This window comes from Salmo salar, chromosome ssa07, assembly GCF_905237065.1.
Source record: "Salmo salar chromosome ssa07, Ssal_v3.1, whole genome shotgun sequence".
In the NCBI taxonomy this organism is placed as follows: domain Eukaryota; kingdom Metazoa; phylum Chordata; class Actinopteri; order Salmoniformes; family Salmonidae; genus Salmo; species Salmo salar.
The window spans coordinates 29,026,660-29,043,684 of NC_059448.1; the positions used below are offsets into that span (position 1 = coordinate 29,026,660).

The 17,025-nt window shown below is 42.6% G+C and overlaps 1 protein-coding gene across 5 annotated transcripts in view; it reads right to left on the bottom strand.

Moving 5' to 3' along the window:
• The window catches only part of LOC106608923 (collagen alpha-6(IV) chain), a 193,578-nt gene that overhangs the window by 7,354 nt on the left and 169,199 nt on the right, over positions 1 to 17,025 (bottom strand). For 4 of the 5 annotated variants that reach the window (XM_014207146.2, XM_014207145.2, XM_014207142.2 and 1 more), the window contains 14 exons: positions 16,175 to 16,246; positions 15,935 to 16,042; positions 15,289 to 15,507; positions 14,831 to 14,992; positions 14,399 to 14,407; positions 10,048 to 10,218; positions 9,614 to 9,757; positions 9,252 to 9,374; positions 8,678 to 8,859; positions 8,508 to 8,571; positions 8,067 to 8,249; positions 7,778 to 7,885; positions 7,392 to 7,583; positions 1,336 to 1,452 (listed from right to left, as the gene is read on the bottom strand). In XM_014207146.2, the coding sequence (XP_014062621.1) occupies positions 1,336 to 1,452; positions 7,392 to 7,583; positions 7,778 to 7,885; positions 8,067 to 8,249; positions 8,508 to 8,571; positions 8,678 to 8,859; positions 9,252 to 9,374; positions 9,614 to 9,757; positions 10,048 to 10,218; positions 14,399 to 14,407; positions 14,831 to 14,992; positions 15,289 to 15,507; positions 15,935 to 16,042; positions 16,175 to 16,246 (1,854 nt within the window). The remainder of the gene's footprint in view (positions 1 to 1,335; positions 1,453 to 7,391; positions 7,584 to 7,777; positions 7,886 to 8,066; positions 8,250 to 8,507; positions 8,572 to 8,677; positions 8,860 to 9,251; positions 9,375 to 9,613; positions 9,758 to 10,047; positions 10,219 to 14,398; positions 14,408 to 14,830; positions 14,993 to 15,288; positions 15,508 to 15,934; positions 16,043 to 16,174; positions 16,247 to 17,025) is intronic. The other variant, XM_014207144.2, reaches the window with a different exon arrangement.

The following is a 17,025-nucleotide window of genomic DNA, read 5'->3' on the forward strand; positions in this document are numbered from 1 at the left end:
CCTCACAGCTCCGTAGGCAAGCACCATGGTCTTGTAGCAGATGCGAGCTTCAACTGGAAGCCAGTGGAGTGTGCGGAGGAGTGGGGTGACGTGAGAGAACTTGGGAAGGTTGAACACCAGACGGGCTGCGGCGTTCTGGATGAGTTGTAGGAGTTTAATGGCACAGGCAGGGAGCCTCGCCAACAGCGAGTTGCAGTAATCCAGAAGGGAGATGACAAGCTTCAATATATCCACATAATCTTCCTACCTCATGATGCCATTTATTTTAAGAAGTGCACCAGTCCCTCCTGCAGCAAAGCACCCCCACAACATGATGCTGCCACCCCGTGCTTCATGGTTGGGAAGGTGTTCTTTGGCTTGCAAGCCTCCCCCTTTTTCCTCCAAACATAACGATGGTCATTATGGCCAAACAGTTCTATTTTTGTTTCATCAGACCAGAGGACATTTCTCCAAAAAGTACGATCTTTGTCCCCATGTGCAGTTGCAAACCGTAGTCTGGCTTTTTTATGGTGGTTTTGGAGCAGTGGCTTCTTCCTTGCTGAGCGGCCTTTCAGGTTATGTCGATATAGGACTCGTTTTACTGTGGATATAGATACTTTTGTACCTGTTTCCTCCAGCAGCTTCACAAGGTCCTTTGCTGTTGTTCTGGGATTGATTTGCACTTTTCGCACCAAAGTACGTTCATCTCTAGGAGATGAGCGGTATGACAGCTGCGTGGTCCCATGGTGTTTATACTTGAGTACTATTGTTTGTACAGATGATGTGGTACCTTCAGGCATTTGGAAATTGCTCCCAAGGATGAACCAGACTTGTGGAGGTCTACAATATTTGTTTCTGAGGTCTTATTTGATTTCTTTTGATTTTCTCATGATGTCAAGCAAAGAGGCACTGAGTTTGAAGGTAGGCCTTGAAATACATCCACAGGTACACCTCCAATTGACTCAAATGATGTCAATTAGCCTATCAGAAGCTTCTAAAGCCATGACATCATTTTCTGGAATTTTCCTAGCTGTTGAAAGGCACAGTCAACTTAGTGTATGTAAACTTCTGACCCACTGGAATTGTGATACAGTGAATTATAAGTGAAATAATCTGTCTGTAAACAATTGTTGGAAAAATAACTTGTGTCATGCACACAGTAGATGTCCTAACCGACTTTCCAAAACTGTAGTTTGTTAACAAGAAATTTGTGGAGTGGTTGAAAAACAAGTTTTAATGACTCCAACCTAAGTGTATGTAAACTTCTGACTTCAACTGTATGTACAAGATAAGTAAAAAATATAAGTTACAATCAATCTATAGTTTTGTAAAAGACCAAATGAAGGGTTAAATTACCTTCTTCTCCATCGATTCCGGGCAGGCCAGGGTCTCCCAATGGTCCAGGGATGTTAGAAATGACCGTCTCCCCGCGAGGACCAGGCAGACCTGGGAAGCCCGTCACACCAGGACCTCCTGACATCCAGACAAGAGTTGGGGTCAGCATCAACACACACACACACACACACACACACACACACACGTTACCATAGGTGCCTCACTGTTTCTGCTTTAGAAACCGACTATGGTCAAAATAAGTGCACTATTACAAGAAATTACAGGGAATAGTGAAATAAGAAATATATTATGGACCGTAAACTATCACCTTCATGCACTTAAGGAAATCATGGATGGCGGAGGCTCAATCAAGCTAGTCATCTTGACTACTTTCTTATGTTATTCTCACTGCCACCAAAAGTTAAGAGTGTTGATGGGGACAGAATGTGGTCGGACCATCAAATAATTGGTATACACATTACTCTTACAGAATTTCCGCAAGGGCGAGGATATTGGACATTTTATCAGAGCCTACTGGATGACAACTTGTTTTTAACCAAGACAGAATAATATATAACGGACTTTGTTCTACATAACATAGGTACAGCAGATCACCTTATTGTATGGGACACTTTTAAATGTGTCTTTAGAGGCTATGCAATTCAATACTCATCTTTAAAACAAAAACAATTTTGGTGAAAATATTTATATTAACAAAGGAAATAGAGGAACTATCAGTGCAGATAGATAGCAATAAAAACTGTACCCTAGAGGTACAGCATAAGTTAGAGGGAAAACCCAGAAAACTGGAGGAACTTATTCAAGAAAGGTCAAGTGTAATATATTATAAAAATAAAACAAACTGGACCGAATATGAGGGTAATTGCGCCAACATATTTTTTTATATTCAACACAGAAATGCTACCAAAAAGAATTAACAGAAACCTGTTACACACTAACTGAAGTTAATTTAAATACTTTTTTCTGTTCATATGGTAAACTTCACAGCTGTACAGAAAGACTCATGTGAATGCCAAATTAAAGAGGAGAAAATTATTGCTACAATTAAAGCCTTTAAGTCTGGGAAAACTCCAGGGCTGGATGGCATACCAGTTGAGGCATATCAAACCTTTTTTCGATGTACTCAGAGGTCCGTTATTAGCATGTTTTAACCACTCCTATAAAAATGGTAGACTATCAGATACTTAGCAAGGTCTGATTTCACTATTACTGAAACAGGACCCAGGTGGTAAATATAAAGATCCGGTCCACCTAAAAAACTGGAGACCCCTTACACTTCAGTGTTGCAATGCCAAAATCCTAGCAAAATGCATAGAAATAAAAAGGTATTGTTGGACATTATTCAACCTAATCAGACAGGTTTTTTTTACATGGACAATACATTGGAGATAATATAATACAAGTACTGGAAACAATAAAACACTATGAAAAATCTGGTAAACCAGGCCTGGTATTCATAGCTGACTTTGAAAAGGCTTTTGATAAAGCACAACTGGAATTTATATATAAATGCCTGGACAATTTTAATTTACGAGAAACTCTTATACAATGGGTTAAAGTTATGTATAGTAACCCCATGTGTAAAATCGTAAATAATAGCTACTTCTCAGAAAGTATTAAATTGTCAAGAGGAATAAAACAAGGTTGCCCACAATCGGCATATCTATTTATTATGGCCATCAAAATGTTAGCTATTATTAAAATCAGATCCAACAATAATATCAAGGGGCAAGAAAGTGGACATACTCAGTATTCATATCCGAAAATAAAGAAATTCTCTCACTACAATACATTTTAATAGACAGTTAGCCAAATTAGATAAGATCATGCAAACATGGCAAGGACAACACCTGTTCATTTGTGGAAAAATCCCCCCAATTTATTCTTTAGTCATACCCAGTTTATCGATTTACTTATGGCCCTGCCTACACCTAACGATTTGTTTTTGTAATTATATGAGCAAATTTTTTCCAATTTATTTGGAACGATGTCACGATTCCCACCGACGGTGGCGCCCCCTCCTGCTCGGGTGGCGCTCGGCGATCGTCGTCACCGGCCTATTAGCTGCCACCGATTCCCTTTTGCTTTTCCCTTTTTTTTATTTTAGACACCTGTGGTCAATTAGCCATTAGAGGGGCTATTTAGTTTAGCTGGCCCGCTCCTTGTCGTGCGGGATTAATTGTTGTATTCGACTGTCTAGTTCGTGTCGGCTTGGCATTGTGGTACCTTATATTTATTCCCCTGTGTTTGGGAACTTTGTTTTCTTCTCTCAAAGTGTTATTAAAAAACAACACTCCCTGTGCTCGTGGCTTCCTGTACCTCATTCCTAACAACACGACTACCAACGCCGTTACAAACGACAAGCCAGACAAAATTAACCAGGCTTTTTATATAATGACTATGAATTTGGAGGGCTAAAATTATTAAATATTAAAGCATAGTACCTTTCACTAAAGGCATACAAAAACTCTAATTAAATTCAAACTGTTTTTCAAGGCAGATTGGTAAGAATTGCTCACCCCATGTTCAACAATGGCCTTTTTCCCTTCATTCAGATTACAACCTCTCACTTTCGATTATTTGAAAATGAAATAATCTCCAAAATATTGCTAATTTTAAAACAAGCCAAAGAAAGCTGGTTGCAATATCAGTTGAATGCACCACAAAAGCCATAACAAATATTACAACAAATATTAGTGTTGAACTCAAATATACTAATTGATAAAAACATATACATATAATCTTTGTAAATTATATCATAAATAGGACTGGTGTAGTTATGTCACACATGCAGTTAACAAATATATATGGGCATTTCTGCTCTATCCGAAATTACAACCAACTGACTGCAGCATTACAGCAAAAATGTAGGAGTTATGTGGAAAGGGGAGAAGGTAAGGAACTTGTTGGCCCTGCATTAAAGACCAAAATTGGCTAAAGAAAATTGTGACTCGCTTCAGGAAAGTATTTAAGTAAAAATACTTTAAAGTATTATTTAAGTTGTTTTCTGGGGTATCTGTACTTTACTATTTATATTTTGACTACTTTTACTTTTTCTTCACCACATTCATTAAGAAAATATTGTACTATGTACTCCATACATTTTCCTTGACACCCAAAAGCACTTGTTACATTTTGAATGCTTAGCAGGACAGGAAAATAGTCCAATTCACACACTTATCAACCGAACATCCCCGGTCATCCCTACTGCCTCTGATCTGGCGGACTCACTAAACACACATGCTTTGTTTGTAAATTATGTCTGAATGTTGGAGTGTGCCCCTGGCTTTCTGTAAAAAAAAGAAAATGGTGTCATCTGGTTTGCTTAATATAAGGAATTATAAATGATTTATACTTTTACTTTTGATACTTAAGTATATTTTAAACCAAATACTTTATACTTTTACTCAAGTAGAACTTTACTGGGTGACTTTTACTTTTCAGGAGCAGCATTTGAACGTAAACATTTATTTTTGATCAAAATGGGTTTTTGGGCAGAAATGCCTTCTGGAACATATGAACTTTCATGTGCCTTAATAACAAACTTGTATTCCATCCATAAATACAAATACAATGGTTCAATTACGAGCCTAGTTGGTTTAGCCATGGAAAAAGACAGGAACGTTCCCACTGGCCATGATTGGCTGAGATAATTTATGGGCTGGACATGCCGGGAGATGAGTTTGGATTGGTCTGCCATGTAGCATGCTTTTGTCTATCACATGAGCTGTTCAGTAAGTGTTGACAGTCCTTTCTACTGTGCTGTTTTTGAAAGATATAACGTTAGCCATCGAGAACTACAAAAGTTTTGCTACTTTTCTCAACAACATTGGTGCCCTGAATTTAGCAGGCGCTATCGACAGATCTGTAGGAAAAAGTGATGGGCTACTTTCTGCACACGCCACAATCAGTGTGAACCGGAGTGGCTTGACACAAAGCTGGCCAAACAAGATGTAGCTACAACAAAACTGAGTTAGATGGTTACAGTCTGCCGTGACGCGTTCATCCATGTATATGGGTAAGAGTCTAGCTACATTTTCCAGATATGTTTCTAATTTTGTCAGAAAGTCATTTTTATTTTCGAGTTAAAGCATACCGTTAGTTAGCTAGCAAACATTAGCTTGCTGGCTCGCTAGCTAACGTTACATGTGTGATCTGTGTAGTAATATTATTTGAATCAGAAATCCCCATTTGTATTGCTAGTTAATGTTAGCTAGTTAACATTGAACGTAGTTTGTTAGCTTTAGCCATTCATACTACAGCTATGACAACATTTGAATTGGTAGAAGTATAAGTTGGGGTTATGCCGGTTCATTGTTTAGCTAGTTAGTTAGCTAGCTACCTAGATGTCTAAACAAAAGACTCCACTTCGGCCGGATTATTACATGACCCATCAAATTAGCAGGTGTGTCTGGGGGTGATTATGGCCATCGATTGTATGTCATGAACATGTGTACATGTCTAGACAACAGTGACCCATCCACTTAGCTAGATGTGGGTGAGGGGTGGTTATAGCATTTCCTTCACAACACCCATCAATTAGACAAGTGTGTCGGGTAAGCGTCATCTAATAACGCAAAAATATTTTTTACCTGGACACTTTCTGTTTTTGATATTGCTACTAAGCAAGTACTATCACTGTATGATTTACACCTTCTATATCCTGTGACAAATAAACTACATCAAACTTTTTTTATTTGATATAGCGTGTGTTTACCACATGTGAATCCTTAAAGAGATGGACGGGACTAAGGCTTAAAATGGTGTGAAATTCTTGCAACAAATAGAAAGTTATGGCAATGGGGAATACAACCATCCCAGCTCTGCAGATTTTGCTGCAAAGAGACAGAATCATTAGATCACTTGTTTTGGTACTGCCCATATGTAGCTTGTTTTTGGTCGCTGGTTCAGAAATTGCTGAAAAATCACAACATTTACCTAAAGCTAACTCTGCAAATAGCACTGCTGGGTTACTTGAAAAGCCATAGTCACTCCATCAATTATATAATACTCTTAGTGGCTTCCGTTGGCCACTGATTGGTAGTGCTGCAGAGACAGTTGTCCTTCTGAAAGGTTTTCCCATCTCCACAGAGGAACTCTGGAGCTCTGCCAGTGACCATAGGGTTGTTGGTCACCTCCCTGACCAAAGCCCTTCTCCCCCGATTGCTCAGTTTGGCCGGGTGGCCAGCTCTAGAAAGAGTCTTGGTGGTTCCAAACGTCTTCCATTTAAGAATCATGGAGGACACTGTGTTCTTGGGGACCTTCAATGATGCCGAAATGTTTTGGTACCCTTCCCCAGATCTGTGCCTCGACACAATCCTGTCTACGGACAATTCCTTCGACCTCATCGCTTGGTTTTCGCTCTGACATGCACTGTCAACTGTGGGACCTTATATAGAAAGGTGTGTGTCTTTCCAAATCATGTCCAATTAATTTAATTTACCACAGGTGGACTCCAATCAAGTTGTAGAAACATCTCAACGATGATCAATGGAAACAGGATGCACCTGAGCTCAAATTCGAGTCTCATAGCAAAGGGTACATTTAATTTTTTTTTTATAAATCTGCAAAAAAATTCTAGAAACCTGTTTTCGCTTTGTCATTCTGGGGTATTGTGTGTAGATTGATGAGGGAAAAAACAATTTAATCAATTGTAGAATAAGGCTATAACGTAACAAAATATGGAAAAAGTCAAGGGGTCTGAATACTTTCCGAAGGCACTGTATATTATCTATGTTTGTGTGACCAACCAGTGATCGAAACCCTGGTCTTCTGCACGCCACAAGACTGTGTTACCCCGCTGAGCTAAAGCATAGGCATTAGCTCCGGGAGCTAACACAAGTCTATAGGCAGTGTTAGGGTTGGAGTCGGTCATCACGTTACTCATCAAGGTTACTCATCTACGCTCATCTGTGCTTCTACCTCCGCATTGCTTGCTCTTTTGGGGTCGTAAGCCGGCTATCTTTAAAGCACTTTGTGACTACTGCCGATATAAAAAGTGTTATAAAATACATTTGATTGATTATTTGATTGACTGATTGATTGATCTTTCTCACCTGACTCTCCTCTAGCTCCCTTCTCTCCATTGTACCCAGGTCCACCTGGGATGGAGGAGCCCCTCTCTCCCTTCAGACCGGCTGCTCCAGGAGTGCCGGGACGACCCCCCTCACTATAACCTGGGGTTCCTGGTAGACCCTTGGGTCCAGCCAGTCCGTTGAGCCCATCAAGACCAGGAGATCCCGGCAGACCTTGAGAAAGAATACTATTATTGTATTATAATATCGCCTAAAATAAAATGACATACTAAAGTTATGTTAGAGCAAGCCATGTCAGTTTAAGATAAATAACCATTTTCTCTCAGGCCAATGATGTTGTATTACAAATGGTAATGTGAAGCATGGAAAAGCTAGAGGAGACTATGGTTCAGTGTGTCTAAACAAACCTTTCTCTCCAGATGTTCCAGGGGAGCCGGAGCGGCCAGGCGTCCCGTCTAGACCTCTTCCTCCTGGGTATCCGTTCAGACCCTTAGCGCCAGTGAAACCAGGGGTACCTGAGAAGGGGGGACCCCAAAAAACACACCAGGGAACATGTGTGAGCACAAATGAATGTAAAGAAAATATTAATAATGATAAGGTTTCTTTCCCTTTTTTTTCTATATCACTTCCAGTGACATGATTCATCTGTGTGGCCTTTACGACATCACTTCCTGTGACATTATCATCCCCACTCACCCATTTGTCCGGGTATTCCTCGATCTCCCGGTGCTCCCTTCTGTCCGTTGAACCCAGGGCCGCCTGCGAAACCGTTGTCCCCGGGGGCGCCTTTAGCACCTGGGTCACCTGAGTAACCAGGGGTTCCGGCCTCACCTTTAGCTCCGGGACCTCCGGGGTAGCCGAAAGAGTCACCTCTCTCACCTGAGAACCATACAATATGCAGGTAAGAACTTAACCAATACAAAACCTTTACACTGAAAAGGTACAGGAAAGAATGGCAGAGATAACAGAATACAACAGGTAAGAGAATACAGTTAAGAGAACAGCACAGATAAGAGACCAACAATGGTAAGGGACTACAGTTAAGAGAATAGCACAGGGAAGAGACCAACACAGGTACAGTAAGATGACATGAGGTTCACAGGTAGGTATACAACAGGTGATGTGACAGCTACTCACCTTTAGCACCTGGCTGACCAAGGACTCCGGGGTTTCCAGGGAAACCAGGTTCGCCATCGTCACCCTGCAGAACAATAATATGTCAAACTCAGTATAACATCAACTGCCACTTCTGTCTACTGCCTACAACGTCACTGTTAAACTCTTTCTATGGTGGTGTATGTGCCTACCCTAGGTCCAGGCATGCCAGGGAAGCCAATGATACCAGGAGATCCTTTAGGCCCCGGGTAGCCTGGTCCGGCTGGGCGTCCGGGGAGACCAGAAAGACCTTGTTCTCCTTTAGCTCTGTCAGCATAACCAGGCAGCCCGGGCAAACCCTGTCGACCAGGCAGCCCTGGGAAACCCTTGTCACCTGTGGACAGGGAGGCACAAAATGGAGGATGTAGGAGCTTGTTGGTGACACACGTTTAGCACAAAATGGCTGCTGCAGGAGCTTGATGGTGGCTAGGTTGAAGATATCCAGTTTAGGACAACATAATAATTCCAAGAGGATGCTTTTGAAAATAAACAGATTCATAGGACCAGCACCGTTGCTAACTAGCATCTCTGGTCCGATTGTTTAGAAATCTTCTGCATTTACACAAAGAGTGATGGGATATTAGAACCCTCTTGTATTAACCTTTGTTATCTTCAGCCTAGGTTGATGGCACACATTTGTAACAAAATGGCAGATGTAAGACCTTGTTGGTGACACACATTTGGCACAAAAGGGATGACAATTTTGATTTGTAGCCTACCACCTACCTCTAGGTCCAGGGAAACCGGGTAGACCGTTGGCACCATTGTCGCCCATCTGTCCCTTCTCAATGTACTCAACTCTGACGGGCAGAGAGGGTGCGCCGGGTGGACCAGCGTTACCTCTGTCACCTGGAACACACACACATAGAGAGAAGCCACATCATTCAGTTTCTCTTTGAACCAAATAATACAGTTAGGGTTTCTTCTACGTCATAGGGATTGAGCAAGCCCGAAGAGAAACATTTGTGAAACTAAACCAAAACAAAAGTACTGTAAGACTATTCATCATGTCATATTAAAATGATAATCTACTCCCTATCCACTCCCTTCCCATCATTCCATTAGTTCTGTCATTCCCAATCCTGTACCTTTAGGTCCTGGCGCTCCGAAATCTCCGGGCAGACCGTCTCTTCCTGAGAATCCGGGAGCTCCTTTCCCTCCTGGACCTCCAGGTCTTCCAGGGTTACCTGGCATTCCGGGGAAACCCACCAGTCCGGGGTAACCGCTCTCGCCTGTGAACAGGAAAGGGATCATGATTAGAAAATGGCTCGTGGATCTGACTAGTATCCACTTTACATCGACATTTTCAAGCCAAATAAACATCAATAGAGCAATAGTAGGTATGGGTCCAATTACTCTATTCATCTCTCTAAAAATGCCAAGTGCCCGACGTGGCTCTGGTTAAAAAGTACTGCACTGATTGGTGTAATTTGAGATTTGCACTATTGTGAGTGTCCATCCTACCTTGGCTTGGAAGTTAGCTATGGAGATGTGTATGTTCGGTTATCCACCACCACCTTACCCTTTCTTCCTGGTCCCCCAGGGATGCCGTCTCTTCCCCCGGGGCCCGGTGGTCCTGGAAGACCCCTGAGTCCTGGAGAGCCATCGCCTCCTGGTTCTCCTGGTTGTCCCTTCATCCCAGCTGGGCCTGGAAAGCCTGCATCACCTCTGGCTCCCTTCAAACCGGGGTAGCCTGGGTGGGGAGGGAGAGGACAGCAAGTCAGGCATAACTCTCTCTGAAAATCAATAGTACATTAGATTAAAGTTAAATAATTCTTCAAATAGGAGGGAGGGAGAAAGTGCTGATTTATAAACATATATACATATGACATAAAAATAACCAAACTTACCATAACTTACCTTTATTGCACTGTTAAAACTTAACTTGTTGTGACATATACTACAATTATATTCAGTATCTAAATGACATTATAAACTGGGTGGTTTAAGCCCTGAATGCTGATTGGCAGACAGCCGTTGTATATCAGACCGCAGTTATGACAAAACATTTATTTTATAATAGCAACAAGGCACCTTGGGAGTTTGTGCTATATGGCCAATATACCACGGCTAATGGCTGTATCCAGGCTCTCTGCATTGTGTCACGCATAATAACAGCCAAAAGTATGTGGACACCTGCTCATCGAACATCTCATTCCAAAATAATGCCCAATAATAAGGAGTTGGTCCCCCCTTTGCTGCTATAACAGCCTCCACTCTTCTGGGAAGGCTTTCCACTAGATGTTGGAACATTGCTGCAGGGACTTGCTTCCATTCAGCCACAAGAGCATTAGTGAGGTCGGGCACTGATGTTGGGCAATTAGGCCTGGCTCACATTTCTGTATGGACCTTGCTTTGTGCACGGAGGCATTGTCATGCTGAAACAGGAAAGGGCCTTCCCCAAACTGTTGTCAAAATGTTGGAAGCACAGAATTGTCTACAATGTAATTGTATGCTGTAGTTGGCACTATGCATTGGGGCAGGTAGCATTCTCCTGGCAACCACCAAAACCAGATTTGTCCGTCGGACTGCCAGATGGTGAAGCGTGATTCATCACTCCAGAGAACGCGTTGCCTATGGGTTTCCAATGGTCCAATTACACCACTCCAGCCGACGCTTGGCATTGTGCATGGTGATCTTAGGCTTGTGTGCGGCTGCTCGGCCATGGAAACCCATTCATGATGACCCAGGTGAACAGTTCTTCTGCTGACTTTGCTTCCAGAGGCAATTTGGAACTCTGTATTGAGTGTTGAAACCGAGGACAGACGATTTGTACGAGCTACGTGCTTCAGCACTCGGCGGTCACATTCTGTGAGCTTGTGTGGCCTACCACTTCGCGGCTGAGCCGTTGTTGCCCCTAGATGTTTCCACTTCACAATAACAGCATTTACAGTTGACTGGGGCAGCTCTAGCAGGGCAGAAATTTTACGAACTGACTTGCTGGAAAGGTGGCATCCTATGACAGTGCCACGTTGAAAGTCTCTGAGCTCTTCAGTAAGGCCATTCTACTGCCAATGTTTGTCTATGGAGATTGCATGGCGGTGTGCTCAATTTTATACACTTGTCAGCAACGGGTGTGGCTGAAATAGGTGAATACACTAATTTGGAAGGGGTGTCCACAAACTTTTCAATACAGTACCAGTCAAAAGTTTAGACACCTACTCATTCAAGGGTTTTTCTTTATTTTTACTATTTTCTACATTGTAGACTAATAGTGAAGACATCAAAACTATGAAATAACACATATGGAATCATGTAGTAACCAAAATTCTAAAACAAATGAAAATATATTTTATATTTGAGATTCTTCAAAGTAGCCACCCTTTGCCTTGATGACAGCTTTGCACACTCTTGGCATTCTCTCAACCAGCTTCATGAGAAATACTTTTCCAACAGTCTTGAAGGAGTTCCCACAAATGCTGAGCACTTGTTGAGTGCTTTTCCTTCACTCTGCGGTCCAACTCAACCCAAACCATCTCAGTTGGGTTGAGGTTGGGTGATTGTGGGTGATCCGGGTGAAAAAATGAACACCCTTTGCCTTGATGACAGCTTTTCGCACTCTTGGCATTCTCTCAACCAGCTTCATGAGGTAGTCACCTGGAATGCGTTTTCAGTTAACAGTGCCAATCAGTTGTGTTGTGACAAGGTAGGGGTGGTGTACAGAAGATAGCCCTATTTGGTAAAAGAGCAAATCCATATTATGGCAAGAACAGCTCAAATAAGCAAAGACAAACGACAGTCCATCATTACTTCAAGACATGAAGGTCTGTCAATACGGCAATTTCAAGAACTTTGAGAGTTTCTTCAAGTGCAGCCGCAAAAACCATCAAGCGCTATGATGAAACTGGCTCTCATGAGGACCGCCACAGGAAAGGAAGACCCAGAGTTACCTCTGCTGCAGAGGATAAGTTCATTAGAGTAACCAGCTTCAGAAATTGCAGCCCAAATAAATGCTTCACAGAGTTCAAGTAACAGACACATCTCAACATCAACTGTTCAGAGGAGACTGTGTGAATCAGGCCTTCATGGTCGAATTGCTGCAAAAGAAAACACTACTAAAGGACACCAATAAGAAGAAGAGACTTGCTTGGGCCAAGAAACACGAGCAATGGACATTAGACCGGTGGAAATCTGTCCTTTGGTCTGGAGTCCAAATCTTTTGGTTCCAACCAAATCTTTTGGTTCCAACCGCCATGTCTTTGTGAGATGCGGTGTCGGTGAACGGATGATCTCCGCATGTGTATTTCCCACCGTAAAGCATGGACGAGGTGTTATGTGTAGTGGTGCTTTACTGGTGACACTGTCTGTGATTTATTTATAATTTAAGGCACACTTAACCAGCATGGCTACCACAGCATCCTGCAGCGATGCGCCATCCCATCTAGTTTGGGCTTAGTGGGACTATTATTTGTTTTTCAACAGGACAATGACCCAACACACCTCCAGGCTGTGTAAGGGCTATTTTACCGAGAGGAGAGTGATGGAGTGCTGCTTCAGATAATCTGGCCTCCACAATCGCCTGACCTCAACCAAATTGAGATGGTTTTGGGATTTGTCGAACCTCAGAGTGAAGGAAAAGTAGCGAACAAGTGCTCAGCATATGTGGGAACTCCTTCAAGACTGTTGGAAAAGCATTCCAGGTGAAGCTGGTTGAGAGAATGCCAAGAGTGTGCAAAGCTGTCATCAAGGCAAAGGGTGGCTATTTGAAGAACCTCAAATATAAAATATATTTTGATTTGTTTAACACTTTTTTGGTTACTACATGATTCCATACGTGCTATTTCATAGTTTTGATGTCTTCACTATTATTCTACAATGTAGAAAATAGTAAACATAAAGAAAATCCTTGAATGAGTACTGTAGGTGTGTCCAAACCTTGGACTGGTACTGTATACAGTGTATTTTGTCCATATACCACACCCCCTCGGGGTTTATTGCTTAATTATTGTAGTTCAGAATGCAAACAAGTCACATGAACAAGAATGTAAATACATGTTCAGTTACATTGTTTCATGACATAGTTTAATTAAGCTGCAATTGCACTTAAATTGAGAGAAAGTATGGAATATAAGATTGATAAATGTAAATTATTCCTGCTGGTTTACATAGTTACAGGTTACATTCAAATCTCTTATCAAGGGATGAAAAATGATCACGCCAATATTCATGATAAAATATACTGTACACTCAAGTGCAATTCCAGAGTAAAATTTGATAGCCCAACCACATGATAAATACCCTTTGGAAGCCTTCTATGGTTTCTGTCTTCTAGATGTTTCTAGAACAGGCTTTTAGGCTCGTAGGTTGAAGTGAGTCAGTTGGATGGTTAAGATGAGGGTAAGGGTTCACACAAGCCTATCAATGTTACAGCGACAAACACAATTGCTGCCAGCAAGGCTTAAGTTATGTTTAGTTAGGGTTGCAAAATTCTGGTAAAATTCCCAGGATTTCCAGAAATCCTTGTTGGAAGATCCATGGAATCGGGGAGGGGGGAATAAGCAGGAAATCCGGGAATCTTCTAACCAGGATTTTTGGAAAACCTGAGAATTTTGGGAAAGTTTCCAGAAATTGGCTATCCTAGGTTTAGTAGAGATCCAACACAAAGATTGCACCTATAAGATTAGTGCTTCCTGAAAAAATACAATGAAGTTCAACAACTTTCTATTTTTTACTTTCTATCTCTTTCTTTGGACTCAAATGCCTAAGGTTTAGAACAGCTCTTAGTTCTAGAAGCCAGATGTTCTAAAATGGGGAATTCCAAATCCCAAGGAGCAGTCAGAGTTGGTAAGATGGGCGGAGGAGGCAAGGGTTAGAGCGACTGGTCTAAGACGGAGCGGGGGGGATGAAGGGATGAAGGGAAGGGAGTAGCTCACCTTGACAGCCTAGGGAGAGACCCATCACCAAGAAGAGAGGGATGGAGTGATGATAATGATGGATGTAGGTGATAGCGATGGTTGTAGGAAGAGAGGAAGGAGGAGGAGAAGGAAGAGGAGATGGAAAAGAAAATGAGAGGTGAGAAGAAATGCTTTTGGTGATGGAGATCACAAACAGGCAACCAGTGGAAACTTACTGAAGAATAAAATAAAAATAGAGAGAACATATCAGTAAAAGAGAGAAGTGGTGGGGAGCATTCACAATCAACACACAGGCATGTCTGTTCGCGCTGTGGGCTAAAACGAAAGACACCGACGACTAGGAGATGCCTGGGATCTGGAATCAATTAATTTAATGGATTAACGACAACATTCCCAAACATTTCCAAAATTCCGGAAATCCTATGACATTCCCCTCGTTCCGACTCTCACCTGGAGAGCCGGTTAATCCTCTGCTTCCGGGTGGTCCGGCAGGACCGGGAAATCCACCCGGTCTGCCCTCTCCGGGAAGTCCAGGAAGACCTGGAGTTCCGGGGTAGCCATCTGCCCCGCGCTCACCCTTAGCTCCGGAAACACCGGACCGCCCGTCAAAACCTGGGGGAATACAGGACACAGGGTAAAATACAGCAGAACACACAGGAACATACAGTACAGATACACAGAGCCACATAGAAACATACATCCCCGCTGAATAAAAGCATCTATGTGGGCATTATAAAGGCCTTATGAAGGCTTCATTGAACCTTTGAAGTTGTAGGTAGTTTAGTGTTCCCCATTTTCATATCGAGACAGACAGAACGTTTGATCAATAGATAGATAAATAGATTACTTTACTGATCCCCAAAGGGTAATTTATCCGATTATTAGTTCATTATCATGCTGAGACCCACCTGATCCTCCAGGTTGACCCGATGCTCCTCGCTCTCCCTTGTCTCCTGGTCCTCCGGGGAACCCAGGTGATCCAGGGAGACCTGTTGAGGCCCCCAGAACCTCCCCCGGCTGCCCCTTTTCCCCCAGCCGCCCCGGGAACCCGTTTTTCCCTGGGGCCCCTGGACGGCCCTCGCCTGGGATACCTGGGACCCCCGCATCTCCTCTGGGGCCAGGGAAACCTGAGAGAGGGGGGAGGGGGATAAAGTTGGTTAAATTCAATAAACCATTACTGTATATACAGTATGCCATTTAGCAGACACTAAAGGTCATTTGCGATTGGCAGCAATCAAACGAGTGAGTAGAAGTCATTGAAAAATTCAGTCAACTTCATTCGGTAAATATTTATGGTCACTAATTGGCAGCAATGGGCCACAGATTTCAGTGGTCACTAGAACAGAGAAGAGTGGTGATATTGTTCAAGGCTAATTAACATGAGCTCATGGGAACAAGAACATTAGACTATAAAGTCATATCTTATAAATATCAACAATGGACCATAGATATCAGTTGTAATCAGATTAGTGGTCAATAGATGGTCATGCTTGAAAAGAGAAGAGTGGAGATATTGATGAAGCTAATGGGTAAGACATGAGCTGTGTTAGTCACCTTGTGGTCCAGGCTGACCTCCGAAGCCAGGGTCTCCTCTCTCTCCCTTCCCTCCATCAAAGCCGGGCCGACCGGGACCCCCTGGGAAACCTGGCTCGCCCTTGGGACCTACACACACACACACACACACACACACACAGACACACACACACACACACACACACACACACAGTCAACTTCCCTGTAAAAATAAATCACGAAACAGGAAGTGTTGCCATGGTGATGATGTCTATATGTTACCTGTTCTTCCAGGTATTCCTGGGTAGCCGGGTTCTCCGTCCTCGCCAGGTAGACGACAAGGGACCGTCAACCCTAGTAACATCCGGTCAGATCAAGGTTAGCACGCACGCACACACACACACACACACACACAAACACACAGGGCTGGAGTAAAGCCCTCTATGCCTCAGTCAAACTGATACAATGCCATTATAATATTAAAGTACACACAGTCTAGCTTATACATAAATATTGGCCATCACTGTAGCACATTATTATTATTTGTATGCTTGTTTATGGATATGCATTTATGTGATTACGACTACGTTCGATTATGGTGAGGATTTTAATGTCAATCTGTTGATTAAAAGTAGTTAGTAATTGATTAAGACAATATTATAGGTATGGACAGTAAAAAGTGATTCACAGCTAGTAAGTAAATGTATGTATTTTATTTTTGTATTATTTCAATTAAAAAAACTACACTAATGTATGTCTCATTGGCTACCCTCCCATCGCCCTCCCCCCTCCCTATTGGTTAAGCACTTAGCAGAGGCGGAGCTTAACACATGCACCAGGGTTCAGCAGCTCTGATTGGAGGAGAAGGAGTGAAGTAATGCACTGCTACATGCCAATGGCCACCGAAAGCTCCCAACCATTTTCTGACAGAGGAAGAGAGTTGTACTGTAGCCCGGAACTTAGCTCTGGTCCAGGGCGATACACGCGGCTTGCTGTTGCTGAGCCAGCCAGCCTCACGTAATGCCCTGGACCAGAGCTACTTGGAACTCAAACCGGGAAAGAATGTTCCTCATCAAGTGTCAATCATCAACTGATTCAAGCCCAATGGAATCCCAATCATACGGGGAAACAAG